Source organism: Pogona vitticeps, chromosome 1 (assembly GCF_051106095.1).
Source record: "Pogona vitticeps strain Pit_001003342236 chromosome 1, PviZW2.1, whole genome shotgun sequence".
Classification (NCBI taxonomy): Eukaryota; Metazoa; Chordata; class Lepidosauria; order Squamata; family Agamidae; genus Pogona; species Pogona vitticeps.
The window spans coordinates 232,489,233-232,514,468 of NC_135783.1; the positions used below are offsets into that span (position 1 = coordinate 232,489,233).

The 25,236-nt window shown below is 40.4% G+C and overlaps 1 protein-coding gene across 1 annotated transcript in view; it reads left to right on the forward strand.

The window, feature by feature from the left end:
• ADCY5 (adenylate cyclase 5) overlaps nt 1-25,236 on the forward strand; it is a 315,866-nt gene that overhangs the window by 212,469 nt on the left and 78,161 nt on the right. Inside the window, exons 4-5 of the mRNA XM_020801086.3 lie at nt 22,722-22,833; nt 22,980-23,107. Coding sequence (XP_020656745.3) covers nt 22,722-22,833; nt 22,980-23,107 — 240 coding nt within the window. The remainder of the gene's footprint in view (nt 1-22,721; nt 22,834-22,979; nt 23,108-25,236) is intronic.

Below are 25,236 nucleotides of genomic sequence, written 5' to 3' on the forward strand. Positions count from 1 at the left end.
TAAGGGTCAACAGGCAGAGAAAACCAAATCTATACCAAAAAATAGAATTGCTGTAATGACATAAATTGTGAATGCCATTACCTCTGTGCTTTCTTGCCCTCTGTTTCCTTATTGTGGGCAGTTAGAGGAGACAGCAAGGTGGAGAAAGAAAATTGGTGCTGTCAGTTTTAGGGCAAAAGGCATAAAGTGTCTGTGCTTTATTTTACTACATTTGCGATTGGATTGTATTCTGTTATTTAAATCCAGAAATGCTTCAAGGTTATTCTCTGAAATGTTTCTTAAGAAAAGAAGTAGAAAGCAGTAACTTTGCCTCTATGCCTTCAACTTTTAAAAATCTCTTTGAGAGCAACAACTGATAACATTATTTCAATAATAATCTGTGTAGAGCTTTTTTGCCTTTTATTTTCTTATACTTACTGTGTGCATTGTCAGTCAGATAGAGTTTTCATTGTACACAAAGCCCTAATCATAATCTGAGTCATCATCATCTGAGTCATCTTAGAACTGCAGAACTGGAAGAGACCCTATGGACATTCCGGCCCCTATAAAGGAGGCACAGCGGGGAATCGAACTCCTAACCTCAGGCTCCTCAGCCAGTAGCCTAGACCACTGAGCTGTTTGCCTTTCAAATGACTGGATTTCCAGTAAGTGACACAAAATGAAACCAGGTTACAAACTATTGAAGCCAAAATCTTGCACTGACGGATTTAGAGTCATCTAATTAATGGGAAAACAAATTAATGTACTGAAATCATAGTACCCCTTATCTCATCCATGCATCACAGCCTGTGCTTTTTAATTAGAAGTAACCTGTCTCTATTGGCTTCATTGACTCTAGACCTATATCTGTTTGACATTTCAAAATGAGCCTTGTCCCCTGACAGCTGCCTCACTGAATTTAAATGCATGTATGAATGTCATATAAACAAACAACCATTTTTTAAATGAGGCCAAATTACAGAGAGGAAGGAAGAGCAATTAAGTATGAAAAAATGGTTGTAATGTACACAGGACAATGGAGGGATAGTATCTAAGAGAAGGCACTTAATCCAGTATCTCTGGCTTAATATAAACAATGGATTTAATGGGGTTTAAAAATCTTAAGATTGTTTTCAACAATAACATTAATGATATTAGTGTACCTTAGCTAGACTGTGACAACTTGAAGAAGTAAAATTTCACAACAAAAGAATGTATGTTGTTTCACATTAGTCTTTCTGAGTGTCTGTTGATTTACAAGTTTTCAAATTGCCTCATCACTCTTAGTGACTAAAATCACTTCTGTGGTAAATCAACAATATGCTATACAGTGGTGCATTGCAAGACGGTTTTAATTTGTTCCGTGAAAATCGTCGTCTTGTGAAAAAAATCGCCTTGCGAGGTTCCCTATGCATTGGTCTCAGAAAAAAGTCTTGCCAAGCATTGGTCTTAAAAAAAAGTCTTGCGAAGCACGGTCATAGAAAAAACCGTCTTGTGAGGCACCATAGTGATCAGAAAAACCAATTGTCTTGCAGGTTTTTTGTCGCACAAGGCAATTGTCTAGCGAGGCACCAGTGTACATCTAAATTGCACCTTCCATTTTGGACCATCAGTGTGCCATAGATGACTGACATAGGCTATTCAAAGGCTTCAAAAGTTAACTGCAAGATTGCAGTTGTGGACAGGTATATATTGGAACCACAAAACCCAGCATCCACACCAGAATCAAAGAACATGACAGACACTGCAGACTAAAACAACTGGAAAAATCAACAGTAGCTGAACATGCCCTAAAACAAGCTGGACATGAAATTCTATTTCAAAATACTGAAGTACTGGACAAGACCAGCAATCATTATGTTAGATTGCACAGGGAAGCCATTGAAATACATAAATATCAGCATAACTTCAACAAAAAAGTGGAAAGTCTGAAACTGAACAAGGCCTGGCTTCCATCACTGGAAAATACAGCCTGCAGAAGGTCAACAAACTCTACCCAGCCACAAGGACCAGTGATCATTGCACAAAAGAGACCAGCTAAAGACACCCATCAATCACAGTGACAGATAATCTCTCCCACTTATCACAACAATACATCCACAACAAAAACACGCTGATCACTCTATCTCCTGAATAGGACAAAAGCTGTTCCCACAGCTATAAATACTCAACTATCCAACAAACAGCAACAGAGCATGGACAGAATTCCGACTCCAGTCCTCTGAAGATGCCGGCCACAGAGAGTGGCGAAACATCAGGAAGAACAACCTTCAGAACACAGCCAAAGAGCCCAAAAAACCCACAACAACCATCAGATCCTGGCCATGAAAGACTTTCAGAATACAGTACATTCCTTAAAAACTCAGTTTGTCCAACAGACGGCAATGATGAGTATATAAGCACTAATGTTTGATATGCACCATCATCAGGGCAAACCATTGTCACTCCTTCTTTAAAAGAAATGTCTACTTCTTTCCTGACATGCACAGGGTTGGAAGAGTTGCACATGCCTCTAGGTTCGTGGTGCAAGTACAGAACAAAGTAGCTTACATGGATTGGAATCAATCATCTTTATGATGCCTGTGATGCAGAGTTTTGAAAAGTTGCACTTTGGACTGCAACTCGGAGAGTTGTGCAACTTATTACCCCTACCCCATGCTGACTGAGAAATTCTGGTTCTGTTTGGGCATTCACCTTGTTTGTAATAACAGAAACAAACAATTGAGCAGTGACAATTGGTCATTTGGAAACTAGATTCAGTAGAAACCAAGGTTATATAGCCCTAGTTTCTCTCTACTCTTCTTCCTTCCTCTCCTGCTTTTCCCTGATAAAGCCTCATCATTTGTTTGAAACTCTGAATCTTGGCAGTAGAATAAATGGCACAAGCTAAGGAAATGCATTAAGTATAGTTGCCATAGGCATGACACACTGGAGGTGGACTCCCTGTGATGAATGGTCCTAGTCTACCATGTTTAGAAGGACACAATGGACAGAGATAGGATGCCGTGGTCTCAGCTTCTACTCCACACTTCTGGTAGAGAGTTGCAGTGAGAGGTAAGATGCTGTGTTTTTTACGTCACAGTCCTAAAGTCGAACAGTTAACTTTACCCTAGACAGATGGACCATTATCTGTGTTAGAAGAGTTACCAGGCAAATCTTTGAAGGAAGAGTCAATGCTGAGTAACAAAGCTGAACAGTTGTGTTTAGAAGAAGTAAAAGGAGTTAAATTGGAAAAAGAGTTATCTGTGAGTGTGTATGATAGCAAGGGAGAAGAGGGAGAAATGGGAGACCCTGGACCGGATCACAGTATTCCCTGACTGTATTAATGATATAGTACCTGCAGGAAACAGGAGTGAATAGGAGAGAAGAAAAGCAACCCAACAGGCAGCAATAATGAATAAGAGACTGAAAGCTAGAAAGACTTTATGTTTCATCACCTTCACTCTGATGCCAACATGTACAATCTCTCTTAGGGTGCTTTGTTCTAAGTGGAGCTTGCCTTAAGACAGGCCTGCAGAACTAATGATCCCCAAGTAGAGGCAATCTTCCTGCCATCTGTGGTGCCCCCACCCCAGTTGCTGGCCAGCCCTGTTCTTGCTGCATGCCTAGGACTGTAAGAACAATGGGATGGTGGGTCATTAGGGCAACTCATAGTGCTTACCTTTGGCTTTGTGAGCCTGGCTGAATTGTGCTTCTTTTGTGGAAGAGCATCCTTGGGTGCTTGAAAGATAATGGGAGAAAGTGTCAACGTTTTCACAGAGGTAGCTCTACTAGCCTTGTTTCAGCAAAAACAGACACAAGCAAAAACAAAAGTATTGTGGCATCTTTAAGAATAACACATTTATTTCAGTGTGAGTCAGACACATGAGGTACAATATTGTTTAACAGATAATGTGTTCCTTGCGTCTGAAAAGATGTATTGTTGTCCATGGACACTCCCATTGCAATAATATTGTTAGTCATGGTACCCTACATACAAATTTACTTTCCTCAGGGAAATTTGCCTGGTTCCTTCATGTCCTCTCTGCAACTTGCCAGACTCACTTCTGCTATAACCAGGAAACTGTGGGTGTATACCCTGTCCCTCCATTCCCAGTCTCCCATGTTGGCTGGGAAAGTCTGAAAGGGCAGTTCAACAGAATGGATTGCTCCGTGCAGCTGGAACTTAAGGAGCAATATAAACATGATTACATTGTCTTTGCACACCTTCCCTATAAGAGGGAAAGATCAGAAGTGGAAACAGCAAGGCTGAAGTACATTTCTGTAGTTCCCTCCATAGTTCTACAGTAGTTGAAGGCCTGTTCAGTGAATGCCAAAGGAAAAAGAAAAAGGCACTGTCACCAGACAATGCTTTGATATAGATTCCATTATGTGGTGTAAAAGGGTTTTTACAGTTATAGTCATGGCGAACATTACTGGAGCTTTGGTGCCTCTCTGCTTCTTAACTCTGATTTTTATATAACATGCTTTCAGATGTATTTATGTGTGCACTGCTTTCAGAGTCTGAATGGCATAATAATGAATACCTGCGCACCATCAAGTCAGTTCTGACTTGCAGTGACCATTTCCAGGGTTTCCTAGGTAGAGAGTACTCACAAGTGGCTTATCCTTCCCTTCTTCTAGAGGTGCCCTGGGACTGCACAGCTTGCCCAAGGCAACACAGGCTGGCTTTTCTTCCAGGAGTCCCAGTGGAGAATCAAACTCCCAGTCATACCTAACTCACTGAGCTGTCCAGCCAACTAAAAGAACGGAATAGGCATATGCAACACATAGTACGTTATGTAAAGCTGCCTTTGAAAATAGTTCAGAAAATGTAGGTTTAGTTCATCCCGTTTGATTTGGCAAGGAAAGTATTTCAGTGGTACTGTACGGCGTTTCAGCTTTACAACTTTACTTTTCAAATTTTCTCTTTTTTTCTACCATTGATTTTAGTATAGTTTTTATTATCATGATTAGACCTCAGATCAGTGCTGCCATTCTCCTTCTCTTTCTTGACCTTGGAGACTTACTGTCAGGGTGGGCTAAATGTAGCTTATGGACCACATGCAGCCCCCAGGCTCCCAGTGTAGGCTCATTACATGTTTTTAAGTAACTAACTAATTAACTTAGAACGGCCCTTCATGCCTTCCAGGGGAACCACTTCTTCCCTGCACACCTGTTTGAGGCCTCTGAAAATAGATATGGGAAAAGGACCTTTTTTCACAAATGAATGGGGAGCCCTTCCCAGGCTAAAATAGGTTCAGTCACCCCCAAATAAATCAAAGAGAGAGAACAAAGCATGCTGCTTATATACCAGCTCATAGTGCTTAAAGCCGTCTCTGGGTGGTTTAAAATTTAATTATGCAAGCTACTCATTGCCTCCCAGCAAGCTGGGCCATCAGTTTACCAATCTCAAAAGGATGGAAGACTGAGTGAACCTCGAGCCAACTACCTGGACTTGATCCCAGGTTATGAGCAGAGTTTTGGCTGCAGTACTGCAGTTTAATCACTGCGCCACAAGACTCCTTTATAAAAAAATTGCCCCCCTCCTCATACTTAGTCCAAAAGGCTTTTTAAAATAAACATTCATGCGGGATTCAATCTCATGAGGGATGTGGACAGTGACACCCCATGATCTGGTTGTGTATTCACAGTCCCCAGACCTCTGGAAACTGTCTGCCTCTACCCTTAATGGTGTAGGACCAGAGTTATCCCAAGAATCCCCTGTACCTGTAGGAGGCTGTGTGATCTCTGAGATAATCTCCTGAGGCCCTTGTCTGTGTTCCCCCTGCCTTCAGAAGTATGGTACGAGTGCCCGAGGGATAGGTCCTAGTCTATAAATGTCCTACAGACATCTCTTGCCTAATGAAACACCCAGCCTAAGTAGTTTTATCTGGTTCTATCACTGTTCACTGTTTGTGGGCAACTTAGTTGTATCTTTTGCAGAGGGTATTTATAGGTACTTTTAACTTGCATGTGTAATTGACTTCTTTTTAAATATTGATTGTGATTTTCGCTGGGCATTTTATTCTCATTTATTATGTATATTGAGAAATCTTTGCACCTAAGTGTGCTTGCAGTGTAAACTAGACACGGAGAAGCAAAAGCGGAAAAGAAGGGCATAAGGAGAATGGACTGGCATTTATACATACTTTTTGCTTAGCTGTAATAAAGTGCAGGGTACCATTTTATTGTACAGTGGGGTCTTGACTTAAGAACGGCTTGAGTTAAGAACATTTTGACTTAAGAACCGCTCTCATAGGAAAATATTGACTTGACTTACATACTTAGATTTGAGTTAAGAACTGAAAAAAACCACATGGGAGGCAGGGAAAGTGCAAAATTTGAACTTTCAGTTAACTGTTGGCCAGTGAAAAGGGTGCCTGTCTGCTTCCTCACTCCTCCCAGCGTTTAGAGAGTGGATTGGGAGACAGTCTTCAGACTGCCTGGTACTGGACTGCCTGGACTGTATTTTCCCTGCCTTCCCTGAACCTTTCTTGACCTAAGAAAAAAAAGAAACAAAATATCCCCCTCTAGTGGTCGAAGGCGGAATAGCAGCTTCCCATTAGTTTCTATGGACGGGAAAGAGCAGATACGGATCAAATGGTTCTCAATGCATTCCTATGGGAAATGCAGATTTGACCTGAGAACTTTTTGACTTGAGAACTGCCTTCCAATACGGATTAAGTTCTCAAGTCAAGACCCCACTGTAATTGTAATCACGTGCCATCATGTCAATTCTGACTTATGGCAACCCTTTTCAGGGTGTTCCAGGCAGAGAGTACTCAAAATTGGTTTACCATTCCTTCTTCTGGGGACAGCCTGGGACTGTGCAGCTTGACCAAGGCCACCCAGGCAGTCTCTACTTGCAGGAATCAAACTCCCAAGCTCAGGCTCCACAGGCAGAGATCTAAACCACTCTTGAGAAACGAAGGGTGATGAAAGCCTTCAATTTAAACTCATTGAAAGTTTCCTATATCCTCCACTTTCAGTTTCTGAGGCTTTCTAGGAAACCCGAGGAAGCCTTTGGGAGCCTTGGGAAACAATAGGGGGAGCTTTAATAGCAATTAGGGACGTGGTGGTGCTACAGGTTAAACTGCAAAGCCTCTGGGCTGCAAGGTCTGAAGATCAGCAGTATGAATCCATGCAAGAGAGTGAGCTCCCGTCGCTTGTCCCAGCTCCTGCCAACCTAGCAGTTCGAAAGCATGTAAAAATGTGAATAGATAAATAGGTACCACCTTGGTGGGAAGGTAATGGCATTCCGTGTCTAGTCGTGCTGGCCACGTGACCACGGAAACTATCTACGGACAAACGCTGGCTCTATGGCTTGGACATGGGGATGAGCACTGCCCCCTAGAGTTGGACACAACTGGACAATTTGTCAAAGGGAACCTTTACCTTTAATAGTAAACAAAATCACCACCAGATGACCACTGACGAGATTGGGACTGCTGTTTGTGATCTGGCAGCAATTTTTTTTCTTGCTATTAAAGCCTCCTCCTAGGGCTCCCTTTACTGTTAAAGCTCCATTCCAAGGCTCCCAAAAGGGAGCCTTAGGGAGCCTCAGAACTTGAAGGGGGGGTTAGGAGACTTCCTTGAATTTAAATGAAATGCTTCCGGTGCCCAGTTAAGATTACACTGGCATAAATTTACACCAATAGGATTTTGCCCGTTTAAAAAAAAAAAGTAGTTCCTTGGATGTCACATTTCAAGGTAAATTACCCAATTTATGCAGTTAAGGCTATTTTGTTCTTCCCCACATGTTTCAGGTAGCACCCAGCATAAAAGCACTAAAGGTCATGAGGTTCAACGAATGCCTTATTTGATCAAATAGAAGTGCCCACTGTGTCTACTTGTAGTCACCTATTACCACAATCATCCCATAATGTTATTTGGATTTGGCCAGAAGTAGTCATTGCGGTTTTATAAGAAAAAGAGAGAAGTGCTGTGATGATGAACAAAGGTTGGTTGTCCTTTACATTCCTTTAAACTGTCTGCGGTGGTGTACCTCTAGATACAGAGATAGTATCCAGAACTCGGTATCTCTGAAGACTGAAATAATATCCACAGTGACAATGACAATTTCTTTGTACACTCTGCCTTTAAAGCATTGTTGCAGAGTGCAGCCTGATAACGGTGAGCCATTTCCTATCAGTTTTTAATTTTAATGACCATGTACCAACATTTTTTCAAATTAGGAACAATTGACTTGTCAGCACTATAAACAAAATGTGTGAGTTGTTTAACATACTGAAATGCAGCAATGTGTTGTTTCATTCGCCCATGTTTAACACTCAGTTCAGTAGCATAATCTGCTGAGAGCCTGTGTTTCTGACTTCTACCCCATAGTAGCAGCCTTCATGATTATGGCACTTCCCTGGCAATCCCTCTCCCCAACCTCCCATTTGAGGGCTGCCTGGGTGTGAGACGAGCAATTCCTACTCCTGCTGCATTTTTCATATGTTTGACGTGTCCTGATAGGATCTGCCTCTTGCCAAATCTCATATGGGCAGAGTCTTGAAAACGACACAAGGCAGTGATCCACGCTTTAAAATAATCATATGAAAAGATTATCACTTGCAAGGATATGTCACTGGAAACCAAGGCCAGGGCCATGGGTACCACTGCGTTATAGATGTGAAAGCTGAACAATGAAGAAAGCCAACAGGGAAAAAAATGATTCATTAGGAAAATGGGATTGGAAGATATGAGGTTCCCAGATACCATGGACTGACAGAAAAATGATGAAATCAAATCAAGGCTGAACTTTCTCAAGTTCAAAAAACAACAAAGATGGGGCTGTTTCACTTTGGGCAAATCACGAGAAGACATGAATCACTGGAAAAGACAGTAATGCTAGGAAAAGTTGAAGGAAGCAGAGAAAGAGGAAGATCAAGGATAAGATGGTTTGGCTTCATAAAGGAAGCCACAGCCTTAAGTTTGCAAGAGCTGAGCAGGGCTGTAAATAACAAGACATTTAGGAGATTAGGTTTGCTATGGGTTGAATATGACTTGGTGGCATGTAATAACGACATTGTAAAGTAAAATTAAAATACATTAAAACTACAGTAATGTAGCACTTGAAATATAGGAAAACCAGAGATCACAGATAAAACCTAATCTTTACATAAAACAGCTGATAGTAGAAAAAACGCCTTCCATAATTAAAAAAAAAAGCCTTTAACGAGCTGTCAAAAGATAGGCACATCCTGCTACATTTACAAAATGCTGTACAGTACCTGCACAGCCAGTGAAAACTCTCTGTCACATGTAACCATCAACCATGCTTCCAGCCAAGGAAAGATAGAGAGAAGAACCTGTTCTGGCATTAGTGAGCAAGAAAGATGGAATGTGAAAAGTTGATGCCTCAGTTATCCTGGAAACAAGCCAGGATGTGGTAGCCACATTGGCAGTGGTGATGAATGCTTCCTTTTGATTGGAGCAGAAAGCCATCCTAACCTTCAAGTATTCATAGACCTCTTTTCTTTGTAGAAAGCTTTTGTGTGCTCTGATGTGGCTTACTGCTGTTCAAGATGCTCATTGTCCTGCACTTCCTTTCTTTGTTCAGAGACACGGGCTGGATTCCAAAACAGTTGTCCTTGCTTTCTGAGTGCAGCCGTGAACTGGCCTGTCCTCTCCTCAAACAGCTGAACACTAAAATGTAAAACCAATCAACCTCTAATCTTATGTGGTTGTCCATCCCTATGGAGATGATTGGTGTGTCCATTTTAAAGTACAGCAAAATCCAAATGTTAGCCCACACAGTATGTTGGCTGCTTTGTTCAGGAGCACAAAGGCAAGGAATTGTTATCACTTCCTAACTCCTCCAAACTTGTTCATGTTTTTCTTTCCCTATAAAGTTACTTTGCAGTGAAGCAGAAATAAATCTTGGTTCTTACCAACCAGTACAGTAGATTCATATAAACCCATGTGAAATGTGTAATATGTATAAAAGTCTCTTCCTGTACATGTTCAGAAGTTCAAAACATTGCCTCTGATTTAAGTCACTGTTCATAACTTAGCTAGACTTTCCATTTGGGGGGGAAATCAGCATTAGGATGAAGTTCCTCCAAACTTTTGTAGAGCCATCTTAAGGGTCAACAGTTCTGTGTTCTATAAAAGGGAAACAGATTTCTTTTCAGTTAGGGAGCAAAATACATATAGAATCCTTGAGACAGGGCCAATCCATTTTATTCCTTCTCTTTCAAGGAAGTCATAGGAATTCTGCTTTCCTAGTGCAATTTTGACTTTTTGAAAAAGACATTTATTCATAATCCATGTTGCAATTGGCCCAAGAGGACATCTTATTTAGACAAAACATCTTATACTGACTCTTTCTGTAAATGTGCCCGCAGAAGCAAGTCCCAAGTAAATGTCTGTGGTATTACTGCTTTAGTGGATCTCTGGAAAGAGACATTAACCTCAAGAGGTTCATGGTAAGCTATCATGCTGTAGGCTGCTTACGCAGAATGGTTGAGAGCCACAGGCTGTGTTCAGAAACCTATGTTCATTTTTTAAATGAAAATTCTAGGTCCCGTAGTTACTGGGATAAGGTTAAAGCCATGGTGGTACTCCATCTTTCAAGGCTCACTGGAGAAAAAGAACTCTGCTTCATCATTCAAACAGGTCTTTGGAAATGTCAGCTGGACAAGAAGGGACTTGAGACTTTTTTCTGTCCTTTTGTAAAAATTATGTACCACTCAAGATGCAAAGTCCTCCCATTTCCTGCAACTCAGAAAAAATTGTTTTCTGCATTGCTTCACGGCAGACACAGACTCCCTTCCTAGCTTTGTTTCAAAGAGAGCTAAACATCTGGTTGAAGAAAAAAAATCTGTCTTTACTCTAAGAGGCAGGACCTGTGTGCCATTTCAGAAATGTCCTATTCCTGTTGGTTCCCCCTTGTATAAAACTTAATTTTGTTTGGAGGACTATTTTGTTAATTTAACCTCAGCCCCTCTAAGAAAAGCGTTCACAGCTCTGCGTTTTCAGTGTATGCCAACAGCTATATTAGTAGGAAGATATGAAACTGTCTCTTTTGACCAAAAACTTTGTATATGAAGATCAGGAGAAGTTGAAGATGTTTTTCATTATTTGTTAAGATGTCTTTTATGTGATCACCCCAGGAGTAAATTCCTTGCAGGCATACTTAAAACTTTGTGTGTGTCCTGCAGTCTGGGTCTGCATTGCAAGATCTCCTTCAATAAGGCTGGCACTGCACACTCCTGGAGCCCTGGGCTGGGACTAAGTGGTTTGCCAGAGGTGTCTCTGCCAACCCCCTCACAATAAGATATATTCAGAGTGGTTCACCACAGGTATCAATAAAAATCTGTGGTTTAAAAAAAAACACAGTAGCATAGCATAAGGCAGTCTGCATTGATGTGAAAGGAGAAAGTAGGCTGTAATCCAAAACAGTACCCACAAACCCATTAAAAGCCTTTGAGAATAAAATTTATTCAGTTACCTTAAGAATAAGAGTCAATACATCACTTCTAACATGATGACAACATTTCACTACTGGGACATCTCAACTGAAAGGCTCTTTTGTTGTTAAAAGTTGCCACCTGCCTTCACTCTGAAGAGGGACCAAAGACACAGCATATAAATTCTATGCAGGTTCCTATGAGAAAGGCAAGCGTTTTCCGAACCATTGTGTGCCGTAACATTTCTCAAATGATATTATTGCTTAAAAGCTCACTATTAGGCCTAGAGGTACAGTGGTGATCTCACACATTCAGCTCCCAGCTCCCATATTACTCACTGGTTGAATCACTAGCTCCATTCTTTATTTCCCCAATTAAAGGGATGGGGGAAATGCAGAACAATTTAGACAGAAAATCTTTCCAAAAGAGACTTGCGGTTAACAGCGGTTATTATGGTAGATCAAAGATATATTACAGGAGAAGGAGAAGCCACCGAGTACCAGAGGGAACACTTTCAGAGTAGTGTGGCTGCTAGATGACTCCCTCCTGGAGGTATGTGTTATTTTAGGAAAGGATTTCACGAGAGAAAGGACCACATGTTAAAAGTCATTCAGTGCCTTTGCTAGTCCATAAATGCACATGAGTAGTCACTTTACAACAGAAAGACATTGTGAACCCCAACTTTTTCTTGTCCATCCCTGATACCTGGGGTGCGTGAGCTTGCAGAATATTGTTTCATGTAAGATGACATATCTGCATTTGAAGTCCCATTGCTTCAAATGAAGACACAGCATGGATCTCACAGAGAAAAAAAGAGTTCTATGCTGCTTCTGTTGAGAACAAAAGAACAAGAAACATGAAGGTACCGTTTAGAGTAAATGGGAGAATAACAACCTCCGAAACCATCGCAGCTGGTTGACTTAGTAGTCTACATTGAGTTGTGATCTCAGGCAGCCATACCAGGTGTTCATATAGGGCATTCATAAAGGATGTTATTTTAATAGGTGTTTGGTGTGGCAGAGTATGTGCACAACTACTGGGCTGTGATAGTTTCGGAGGTTGTTATTCTCCCATTTACTCTAAACAGTACCTTCATGTTTCTTGTTCTTTTGTTCTCAACAGAAGCAGCATAGAACTCTTTTTTTTCTCTGTGAGATCCATGATGTGTCTTCATTTGAAGCAATATATATATCCCGGCCATCTGGTCTGGTCGACCACTCTGGGCGGCTTCCAATAAAAAAGTATACAATAAACCATAAAGATTTTACAGACAGACTGTGACACATGCAGTAATAAAACAAATAATAAATGAAAGGAAAAAAGAAATTAAGTATTGACAGGAGGAAAGGCCTGAACGTACAACCATGTTTTTAGTTGGCTCTTAAAAGTGCCCAGCGTAGGGGCCACACAAATCGCCGGAGGAAGGTTATTTTTGTTATATTTGTTGATACAGTGGTGCCCCGCATAGCGACGTTAATCCGTTCCAGGATTAACGTCGCTATGGGGATTCTTCGCTATCCGGGCAGGGAAAACCCATAGGAACGCATTAAACTCCGTTTAATGCGTTCCTATTAGGGAAAAACTCACCGGTAAGCGAAGAATCCTGGATCCGGCCACCATTTTCGCTGCCCGGTAAGTGAGGGCAGGGCGCGAAAATGGTGTGGGCGGCCGATCAGCTGTTCCTAAAATGGCCGCCGGGTGCAGAAATGATCGCAATGCGATGTTTAGCCTATCTAAACATCGCAATGCGATCGCATTAGCGACCGCAAAAAATGGGTCGCTATGCAGATTCGTCGTTAAACGGTGCGCTCGTTAAGCAAGGCACCACTGTACTTCTCTCTGAAGGAAATACATATATTCAAAGCAATTTATGAGAGAGAGATTATGTTTAGAATACAATATCTTCTTCATACCTTTTGTAAAGATGTCAAATTTTGTGTACTATATTTTTCTGTGTATAAGGCAATACTTTTGTCTAAAATATTTAGATTAAAAATTGAGGGTCATCTTATACACAGAAGTAAGGAGGAGTGAGGGATCAAAGCACTTTGATCCCTACTTCCCGCCTCCACTTTTTGTGAAGAAAGTGGAGGGGGAAAGCACTTTCCTCACAAGAAAGTGGAGGGTGGGAAGTAGGAATCATGAAAGTGCTTTGATCCTTGCCTTCCCACTCCTCTTTCTCGCGAAGAAATTTTGAGTTAGAAAAGTGGGGCGGCATTTTATACATGAGGGTATCTTATACATGGAAAAATACGGTATATAAAGCAAAGTGTGCTGCTTATATACCACCCCATAGTGCTTCAAGCACTCTCTGGGCGGTTTACAAGTTAATTATGCAGGCTACCCATTGCCCCCCCCAGCAAGCTGGGTACTCATTTTACCAACCTCGGAAGGATAGAAGGCTGAGTCAACCTTGAGCCGGCTACCTGGGATTGAACCCCAGGTTGTGAGCACAGTTTTGGCTGCAGTACAGCGGTTTAACCACTAGTGTAGGAAAAGTAGCCCTGAAAATGAATGTGCTTTTAGAATTGAGGCTTGAACAATAGTTTACTGTGGTCATTGTGAAACAATTAGCTAGCTCTCCAGGCAAGCTAGGTCACTCTACGTAAAATTCCTGACAGCTGAATGTGTTTATTTTGCCATGTATAAATATGGAAGTGGCACATATAATTTCCAATACTTTTATTTTACAATATTCTGGTGTTCCTGGACATTGGTGCAAATGATTTATGCTAAACGCTTTTATCTCTCCAAGATGGGCAAAATTTCAGTCAGAACAATGACTTTATTGTCATAGTTACCAGATTCCGAGTTACAAATCCTTGAAGTTACAGTAGGTGTAACAACAATAGAAGTTCCTATTCAAATTTTTTTCCCTTGGTGCTCTAGGCCCATGGATTTCCAGGCCCCTGGAGAAAGGATTATTTATAGTTTGAAGGGAAAGCTAAACAACTGAAAGAACTATAAATATAGGGAGATAGGAAACACACAGACACTAATAAACAACACATCACTACAGTGCTTCATTCTATGCCCCACACACTGGATATCAGCAGCAGTCATGTAGCAGTGCAGCAGCAGGCTTCATTTCAAAAAGCTAGCAACACAGTCAGCATGGATTTTCCTTTATAGATTCAAATTGGTTTGGCTGGGTGAGCATTTAAATTTTTTATTCTTATGAATTTTTGTAGATTAGAGTTATATTCCTGTGTTTTTTTGATGCGCCTTTTTAACGCTAAAAGCGCTTGCATTTTTAGAATGCAATTAAAACATTCTTGTTCTTTTTTTACTCTTAAAATATATTTCTGTTGTATTCTGGATTGAATTGTAACCTAAGCCTTTGCTTGCAATTTAAGTTTAGTTTTCACATATTTTTAAGCATTTCTGCCTTTAGTGTTTCCATAGCTGTATTGCTTTTGGATGTTTTCAGCTTTGAGATATTTTTGTGCTTATGCAACATAGAAACAACATAGATAAATAAAGCTTGCATAATTAGACAAGCTGATGTCTGGAATCATTGCAACAATGAAAAGACTTATACCTTGATTTTCATAAGATTGGAAATTATTGTCTGGTTTCATTCTGAAATTAACCCCTTTTTTGGGATAAATGCCAGCTGTGGCAAACACAAGCTTCTCATTTTCCCCTGGAGATCTATAAAGTTTTGTAGGATTCTTGGGGAGATGTTCAAGCATCCGAATCCCTGACCTGACATTTAAGTGCATTGCCATTCTTTTCATGGAGATATTGGCTGACTCAGATTAAGGGATTGCAGTGGCAGGCTGTGAACAGAAGAAAGGTCTTATATGAAAGATCTGAAAATTATTGCACTCAAAATACTAAAGTGTATCTAGATGGCTACTCATGGATAGCCATACTTTTCAATTGCCACCACTCACATTCCTGTACCATTAAAGGTAGCCTACCACACGGAGATATAAGAGCTGATAAAATGTTTAGGAAAACTTAATCCATTTGATTTCTGCAAATCAGTTTGCTATTAATGACTGCTTACTGTTAATAGCAGAAGAGGCCAGAGGAACAAAGCGTGTAGTCACTGAGGCTTCAGTCACCGAAAGAAACATAGCAAATGTTGGTGATGCCTGAGTACGGCAAACTGAGTGTTTCAAAACATATATTTTGTTTGCAGATCATCAAGAGAAAGTAGCAGCAGAAATGTATTGCTGGGGTTTAAAATGTTACAAAAGATGACAGAATTGTTAACTGAAAATTTGAAGACCTTTAAATGTCAAACGTCTCTGCTAAATATCAGAATAACTAAGAAGAATCAAGCTGAATGTGAACAGAATTCTTTGAAGAGTTTAATATTGCAAATTGTTTTTAAGCAGATAGCATGTGAGAGTTCAACCTCTACCTCCCTCCCCCCCACAGATACAAAAGAGTCAATTCTTCGTAGTGGTCTCTGTGAATTCACACAAATGCGTTGTCCTGCGCCTGCGCAGGAACGTCCAGAAGATTCTAGAGCTTAAGAAAAAAGAGTCAATTAGCTCCCGCTGCGGGGTATATAAGCCCCACCTCCTCCATCTTCCTTTCAGTTCTTCTTTTTCCACCGTTCCTGTAGGACGTAGGAAGAGCAGAGCTATCGACCGTTAAGTACTTAGCTAGCTAGCTACCTTTTTCTCTTGTTTTATTATTTACTTTATCTTACTTAATGGTTATTTGATAGAACTTGCTGATTTTACGTAAGTTACTTCTTTTGTTCTGTCATGTTTCCCCCACCCTCAATCAACGATCCCCCCTTTTTCTTTTTTGTTTATGGCCCCTCGTGGCTTCAAGAAGTGTGTCGTCTGCTCCCAAAAAATCCCTTTATCAGACGGACACGATAAATGCTTGTTTTGTCTTGGAGAATCGCATCAAGATCAGTCTTGCTCTGCTTGCAAAGGTTTTTCAAAGCAAGCAATTAAGCTGAGGCGCCAAAAACTTCGAGCTTTCCTTTACGAAAAGACTCTGTCTCCAAACATGGAAAGCGCCTCCCTCACAGCACTGTCCCCTCCGCGTGCTGAGGCTTCTAAACAGGACTCTTCGGCAGACCAACCGCTGCTTACCGTCTCTGTGCCGGTTAAGGCTAAGGACGCTTCCAAACCGCCAAAAGCTAAACCGCCTTCACACCCTGCAAAAAAGAAGGCTACTGATAAGCCTAAGAGAGCGAAGAAACCAGCTAAGTTGCCTGTTATACCTCCTCCCGCTCCTTCGATATTGCTCGACGAGTCTTCGAGGGAAGCAATTGGACTCTCCGATACAGAGGAGCACATTCCTTTAGCCCAAACGGCTCAGGAACATATGTGCATGCTACCAAACTTGGGCCGATTTGAGGCTGAGCCAGACGCCAACCGGGCCATTGCCCATTCAAGCCCTCGATACTCAGGGCGAGCTGAAACCGAGTTTCCATCTGGAGTCTGATCATGAAACTCCTAGGAAGCGTACCGTGAAGTGCAAAAATATCGCTCCGTACCAGCCTCGGGATGGAGGCGATGGGTACCGTCCGCAAGGACTACCACAGTTTGGCCACTCTTTTTATGCTCCATTCCAACCGTGTCCGTACCCAGGCTATGCGTACCAGAGAAAACAGCTTGAATTTTGATTAAAGCCTAGCACAATATAGCATTTTCACCTGAGAAAATTTCCAGATTTTTCAATGAAAAGTGCTTTGAGATTGAATCAGAAAAATCTGAACAATGGTTACATTCAGAGAATGGGATGTTTATGAATTAAAGGATGCAGCACAGGAGACGGGGAACAGAATTTATGTGGCTCCCCCCCCCCCAGTCCACAGCCTTCCATAGTCCTGCAATAGCCATGCTAGTTCCTGGCTGAAATGGGAGAAATCGGCTGAAACTGAAAGAGGATGGGGTGGTGAAACATTCTCAGCTGGAACTTCAGAACAAACAATCAAATGAACCAAAAAGCCCAGTACAGTACATACTTCCGATTGGCACTAACTATAGGCACAGCATTTTCTGTATGATTGGAAGCCCCAGAATCAGTGTGTGTGAATTGTCAGACCTCTCTCATGGAATTTCTCCAGAGACCTGAAGAAGCCTGCTTCCTGAAGAAGAAAGTGCTGTTAAAGGTTATTAATGATAATGGCTACATATAACTTCCATATGCTTTGGATACCAGCTGCCAGGCCTTATATTTTCCCCTCATGGTTTTACTGTGACAGGTGCATTGGATTCTTATGCCGAATTTTGAGCCTATGATTTATTGGATGAAATCCTGTTGCACAATTATGCAAATAGCATAACCTTTGGAGGCAATTTGCCATAAGTTAAGAAATCTCCATAAACATTTTTTCACATCAAGTTACATAATTCAGTATGCAACAGTTAATATTTATGGAGATTTCTTACAGTAATTTGCTTCTAAAAAATTATGCTGTTTGCATAATGGTGTAACAGGATTTCAGCCATTATTGTGTTTCCCACTCTCAATACAGATGAATCGAAACACCAAGTGGTTCTTCAATACAGTCCTTGGCACAGAAATACAGAGAAGCATCGGAACTGATATATCTAACTACTTACACCATGCACGCGACACACCCACACCAAAAGGAGCAGACAGACCAGTGTGGCTTTCTATCTCTAGGCAGTTCGTGACTGTCCTATCAAATATTCCCATAAGACTTTCTTTGACTTTCACCAGCTTCTGCCCTGTTTTTCATGTACCTTTTCAGCAACTAGAGATGAACCTCAGATAGTTTGTTTTTAAAACCAAAAGCCAGGTCTCTGGCTACAAAAATGCTGGTCTGTTTTTTAAAAACTCAACCATACTGCTGACATGTCAGGATTGAGAATAAGGAAGTTGCAGGATACTTCCAGAGGATTTAGTTTCTTAGCCAAGGCCAGATTCATGGGATTTTGTTGTTCTGTAGATATTTATAAATAAAGCTCTTAGCATCAGTATGTAAATAGGCTTCTATTTTTGTTCAGTGCATTGTTTGGGAAAACTAGGCCAGTTATTCAGTAGGAACAGTTTGCTGTTCAGCGCAGAACCTTACCCAGTCCTTGTCGGCTTTTTTGCTTCTTTGCAGGATATCTCTATTGTGTTTTACTTACAAAAGGACTGGCTGTGGTAAGCAAATCCAGGCATCCAAAGACTTTGATACTGCTTTAAATTACAGAATTAGTTTAGGAGCTGCATTTGCTTGAGACCTGTTGTGGCCTATGAGATCTGTGCTTAATGGACAGCTTTGTGGAGCTGAATGCCATGAGCAGGTTTCAGTCCCTTACTTTTGATCCCTGTCTGTAAAACACAAATAGCAAGGATTAACCTGGTAGGGTTTTCTGAAGAGGAACACGAACATGAGAAACAACAATTTCTAAAACACTTAAGAAGATCATACCTAGTCAATCATTCTTTCCCTGGAGTGGGCAACCAATTGTACATGTTCTGCTGTTCATTACTTTTCTTGTTTTCCATTTCTTATAAATTCCCAACAAACTGATATGTTACAAATAATGGCATGTAATGTGTTAATTCCTATGACTAACAACTACTGCTGGAGTTAACATTTTTTTTGTCCTTGCTTAAATCTATCTAGCTTTTTAAAGAATTGTAGCTCAATATTGGTTGCTCCAGAAACTGCAGAATTTAATCTGGCTGTTTTCCACATTATCCTAAAAATTCTTCCAGCACAACCACCAGAAAGATTATTAGCATGATTTAGTTATGATCTTAGTAAACTATCATAATCTTAATGTGATTATATCCTAGATTTAATGAATTTCAGTTGGTTTCATGAGCCCTTGGTGATACAGTTTATGATTTCTGAAATGATTATTGATAAACCCAAATTAAACTAAAACCATATTTCCCTACCAGATTGTGGATCTTGTCCAACAGGTGCTGTACAGTATGAACTGAGGTGTCCAGATATGCTGTCATTTGGAACCTTGTTTTTGCAAGAAATAAAAATCTATTGTCCAAATTATCCAACTGAAATTTATGGATGCTTTGTGTATATATTGATTACATATACTGTATTATCACCCTATCAGCCAAAACTTGGTATGCTGTTTTGGAAAGCACAGTGGGAAACCAGAACTAGGAGAGACATTATATAAAGCTAGCTTTTATTCTTTCATTTTCTAATATGTTGAGCTAAATTGTTCGATTGGTATCCAGCTGCTTTATTTTGATAGGAGCACTAAGGACCACAGTGGTAAAAAAATAATGTTTGTGAATCTTCTCCATTTATGTAACTGTACATCTTTTCACTTGTGTTCAAAGCTCTATTTCCAAGTGTACTTTTATATAATCTATGTTTTTTAAACTTTCTGGCTTTTTAAGTGATCGTTTGATTTTATAAAGGAATGATCTAGCATTTTCTCTTTATTTCCTACTACACCTTTTATTTCTCTTCTTGAGCCTGCAAGTTCAACACCAGCAGGTTGCTTTCCATGTGTAAGTTTGCAGAGTTCCCTTAGATCACTGGTTCTTAACCTTTGTTACCCAGGTGTTTTTGGACTGCAACTCCCAGAAGCCTTCACCATCAGCTGTACTGGCTGGGGTTTCTGGGAGTTGCAGTTCAAAAACACCTGAGTAACAAAGGTTAAGAACCACTGCCTTAGATGATATTTTCCTGCCTGAATTTCCACTCTGATGTGTGAAGTATCTTTGTCAGAACTATTCTGACTTTTATTTACATTTATCCAAACGTCTCCTGAACTTTTCAAAGAGCTTTTGATTTGGTTCTGCAAAATTGGAATCTAGATTATATACTGTTAAATTGAAGACTAAAAGAAGTTTGAAAGAGTGTTATCCAGGAAGAAACTGAGAGAAGCACAAAAACATCTTAGCTTTTAAAAAATGAGTTTGCATAAGTATGGCAATTTTGGAAATTAGTTGTCTGAACTGATTAGGATAGCAAAGGTAGTACAGTATATTTAAAATATTGGACTATTAATTAAGGCTGTATTTTGTTTTGATTCATAGCATGAGATTTTTAATGAAGGAGAACTTCAGCCAGACAGACACCTAAGTGTGGCTCACCTGGGAGAAAGGCCTAAGATGGAAGACTTTGTGGCCTAATTAGGCTTAGCTCTGCCGAGCTTCCTGCACAGAAAGGAAGCTGCCCTGACTGCTTACTTGCTTTCTACATAGGAATCTAGGCAAGAAGTGCCGGATTCTGCATACCCCAGACTTTTGGAAGACTTGGAGGCTGAGCCTGCAGCTAATGATAGCCTAGCATCAAATCAGAGAATTTGCAACACAGGCTAAATGCATGAGCTCAAGGATTCCAGAGGAATTGCACAGTTGCACAAAAGAGCTCAATAGGAGAAAGTTCTTTCTCTCAGGGAGACCAAGAGACCCTCCTCTGAAGCTGAGTGCTCTCCTGAGCTGATCAAAAGCCTGTTGCTGGATCATACTTCCTGTATGGCTGGATCCTCTGTTACTCACCTTAGAAAGAAATGAACAGGGGGATCAAATGCAATGGCCTGAGTTCCTTCAGGACAAAGACAATAGCAACAATTGAACTATAAGGTATAATAGGAAAGGACATAACCATATTCAAACACATTACTTAAAAGTTGTGCTATTTTTAATAAATCACATAGTAAATGAAAATAATTTTTTTTTTATTTTTTTTTTTAGGCAAAGTGGGGTGATACTATACTGCAGTCCATACATCAAGCCAGCCTAGTATCTACCACAAAACCAACAGGGAGCATCCAAGAGCATAATCAGACAGTCTAGAGATCATGTACAGTTCAATTATCTTTGTCCTGAAGAACCTCAGGCCATTGCACGTGATTCCCCTGTTTATTTCTTTCCAACGGTGGTCTTGTGAGGCAGAACTGTATGAGAGATGGTAAATGGCCCAGAGTCACCCGCTGAGATCCATGACATTGAGGGGATTTGCTTTTGTCAATTTTTGTCTCAAAACAACTCTATAGGTTGCAAATATTGCTTTAATCCGTTTGCAAGCTATGGGTATCCTATTGCAAATTACTTCCATGGATCACAGGGAATATCCACCTATTGTTATTAACTCGTCGTCTTGCTAGTACCTTGATACTTGAATGTTATAATGGTGAGAGGAATCATTTTGCCCATTCACTTGTGAATGCAAGCATAAGTGATAATTCTTTTTATTTTGACTCGGTAATAAGTGAAAAGGGAAGAGGAGCATCTAGTAACAGTTAGTTAAACAAGTCACTTCAATGGAAAGTACAAAATAGTTCAAGATCAATTTTTTTAATCTTTAAAGTTGTACCTATTTTCATTGCTGCTGAAAATGTTAGAGTTAATCCTGTTAAATCAAATATGGTATACTAACAGTTACTACGGCAGATTTTTTTTATTAAGTTAATGTTAGATGTTTAATATTTTCTATATTATTAGTATTCTGATTTAGATACAAATAAATTGTTATGGCCACCTGGTGAAAAAATAAATGAGTGACGGTGTGAGATCCATCCTAATGACTCCTTTTCTAATGCTGCCACAGAATTTGGGATCATTTAACAAACAAAGCTGGTTCTGGGATGATCTGTTGAGTTCTACACTTAAAAAATCAAATCAGTACTGACATATGGTGAGCCTTTTCAAGGTTTTCTAGGTAGAGAATACTCAGAAGTGGCCAACCATTCCCTTCCTGGGTGGGGTGGCGGGCTGGGACTATGCAGCTGGCTCTTCTTCCAGGAGGCACGGTGGGGAATCAAAGTCCCAACCTCTGGCTTTGCAGCCTGAAACCTAACCCACCGAGTTATCCAGTCAACTTCAAGTTGCCTTTAGACCTCAGGTGATGACAGCATGAACAAGGTGCATTATTTCAATATGTAATGATTAGAAGAACAAGTTATTTTTTTTCTGAGCTTTGTTAAAACAAAGAATCCTGCTGTTGCAAGCTCTTTCTGTTGGAACTGCATAATGGTTTACAACCACACATTTATTATTCTAACAACTGAAATTACCCAAATGTGTTCTGTTCTCTATCTGTAAAACGTAAGTAATAAATAAGAATATCTGACTGTATTATTTAATGCCAAGAATTTTAATGTATTTTTTCAATTGTGGGATTTGCAGAGATGTTTATTTCAATGGCTGAGGGAATGTAATACTGATGTAAAATGCACATTGACCGTAATTTTCACAAACATTACAAATGCTTCTTGTTTGTGTCTGCTTCCTCTCCCATATAACTCTTGTCAGGTACAATAAGTCTAGTGCAAAAGAGGGCTAAAGATGATTTAAGGAAATTTCCTGTGAATGTGTTGTTGGGGTTTGGAGGATCTACCAAAATGAATGGAAGATCTGAGTGAGAAATATTTATATACCTTTCTTCTCCTTTCTTCCCCTCCCCACCCTCCCTTGTAGCATTCTGTTTGCAGACATTGAAGGTTTCACAAGTCTGGCTTCCCAGTGCACTGCTCAGGAACTGGTGATGACATTAAACGAACTCTTTGCCAGATTTGATAAACTTGCAGCGGTAAGTGAGTTCTATCCCCCTTTCTATTACACCATAATGGTGACTGTCACACTTTACTTTCGTACTTCAAATTTCTATTAAATATCCATTGCCTAGAAAGGTAGCATACTTGAAATAAACAAGGGTATTTTCTCCCTGTTTTGCAGGAGAATCACTGTTTACGTATAAAAATCCTGGGTGATTGCTATTACTGTGTGTCTGGATTACCCGAGGCAAGAGCAGACCATGCACATTGTTGTGTTGAAATGGGAATGGATATGATAGAAGCAATCTCGTAAGTACCACATATTGAGACTAAAAGACAGTAAATAAATAGCAAACGCATCTGGGTATGTGAATGTGTTTGTTTAAATTTTTACCCCATTGATCTAGTGATCAGGTCACTAGTGTGGGCAGCTTATGATATCACAACATAAACATAAATGAAATTCAATAATAAACATAAAATGAAAGCAGGAATGAAAAGAAACCCAAGCCCATACTAACTATGAATGCAAGGCAGGGGTGGGCAATTAATTTCTGTAGGGGGGCCACATGAAAAATCTGTTTGAGGGCCAAACAAACTTTACTTAAAAATAAAATGAAACAGTGATGTTATGGTTGTTTTTATTTTAAACTTGTTAATCTTCACAAATACTAAAGTGGTTTTTTGCGGTATATTAAAGATAAGCAACTGATCAACTTTAGACAAAAAGCTATAAATGGTTTTGATGTTCAAAACAGAGCGGCTCGCGGGCTGTGTGTGGCCCGCGGGCCACACTTTGCCCAGGTCTGATGCAAGGTAACAAACAATGGTGGCTGAAGAGAGATGCAATAATCATAATCGTAATCCTCAAGTAAGGCTGTGAAAGGCCCATTTAAACAACCATGTCTTCAGTTGTTTCTGAAGCCAAGGGGGAGGGGAGAGAACCAATTGCACCTCAACTGGGAGAGAATTTCCACAACAAGGCGGCCGCCACAGAGGGCTCCTTTCCTAGTACAGTGGTGCCGCACATAGCGAGGTTAATCCATTCCGGATTAAGCATCGCTATGGGGAAACATCGCTATACGGAATGGAAAACGTCATAGAAACGCATTAAACTTAGTTTAATGCGTTCCTATGGCTCTTAAACTCACCGTTCTGCGAAGTTTCTCCATAGCACCGCCATTTTCGCGCCCTCGGTAAGCGAGGGCAGGGCACAAAAATGGTGCGGGCGGCCATTTTCTGCACCCGGCGGCCATTTTGGAACCGCCGATCAGCTGTTCCCAAAATGGCCGCCCGGTGCAGAAATGATCGCCTATCTAAACATCGCAATGCGATCGCATTAGCGACCACAAAAAAACGGTCACTATGCGGATTCGTCATTAAACAATGTGCTCATTAAGCGAGGCACCATTGTAGTTGATTTCCAGGCCTCCTTCTGAGTGGCTACCCATAATATTCCAGATCGGGAGATGTGGATGAGATGCGAGGGAGAAGCAGTCAGATAAGTAGCAAGGTTTTTAAACTATTTAGTGCTTTGAATGTCATCATAGGCACCATGAATTTGGCCTGGAAGCATACCAGCTAAATTTATATTTCCAGTTAAATCTGCATCTCATAAATCACATTCCACTTTAGCAAGGCAATATTTAGTCAAGACAAACGACTGCAAACTCCCTGAAACTAAAAGCTGTTACCAAGACTGAAAGGTGGGTTAAGATGGCAGTTAGGTTCAGCTTGCAAGAGTGATGGGTGCCTATGAACGTCAGGGGTTTCTGGAAGCTAAAGTCTGTAAAAGTAACTTTTTCAAGCTCTGGATGGGACATCAAACTGGAATATATAATGACATTATAATTTATTTTAGTTGATGTTGCTCTGGAAGCATTTGCCTAAAACCATGACACTGTTAGACGACTGAAGTGGTCTTAGTAAAATATATTGGGCAAAATTCCAAGCATTGTAGACATTTGATTGTCAACCTAAATCTTGTTGATTTCAGTAGAAAATGAGGACCTCTTTTTCCCCCCAATATATATAGAGTATCTCAATACCAAGATAAACCATTTTGTTCTTGAGAGTTTTCAGTACTTTGCATTCATACCAAGTGGGTACTAAAAGCATAAAGTGCTTCCTAACGTGTCCAGCAGTTATAATGACTATCTGCATTCTGATTTTTATTACCTTCATTTGTCTGAGAAGTGTTCTCTTTTCATCAAAGAAAGACGGAGGCAGTGAGAACAGAAAGTCTCTCACTCCAGATTTAGCGAAGATATAAGATTGTTAAAGCCTTTTCATCCCACACAAAGTGGGAGCCAGGTTTTTGAAAGCTGACAGGGAACAATTTGTAAACAAAAAAATAGAGTGCACTTCTGTGCTTCAGTATAAAACACACAACAGCTGTGTAGAAATGCCATAGAACTTCACTTACAGCACCCGATGAA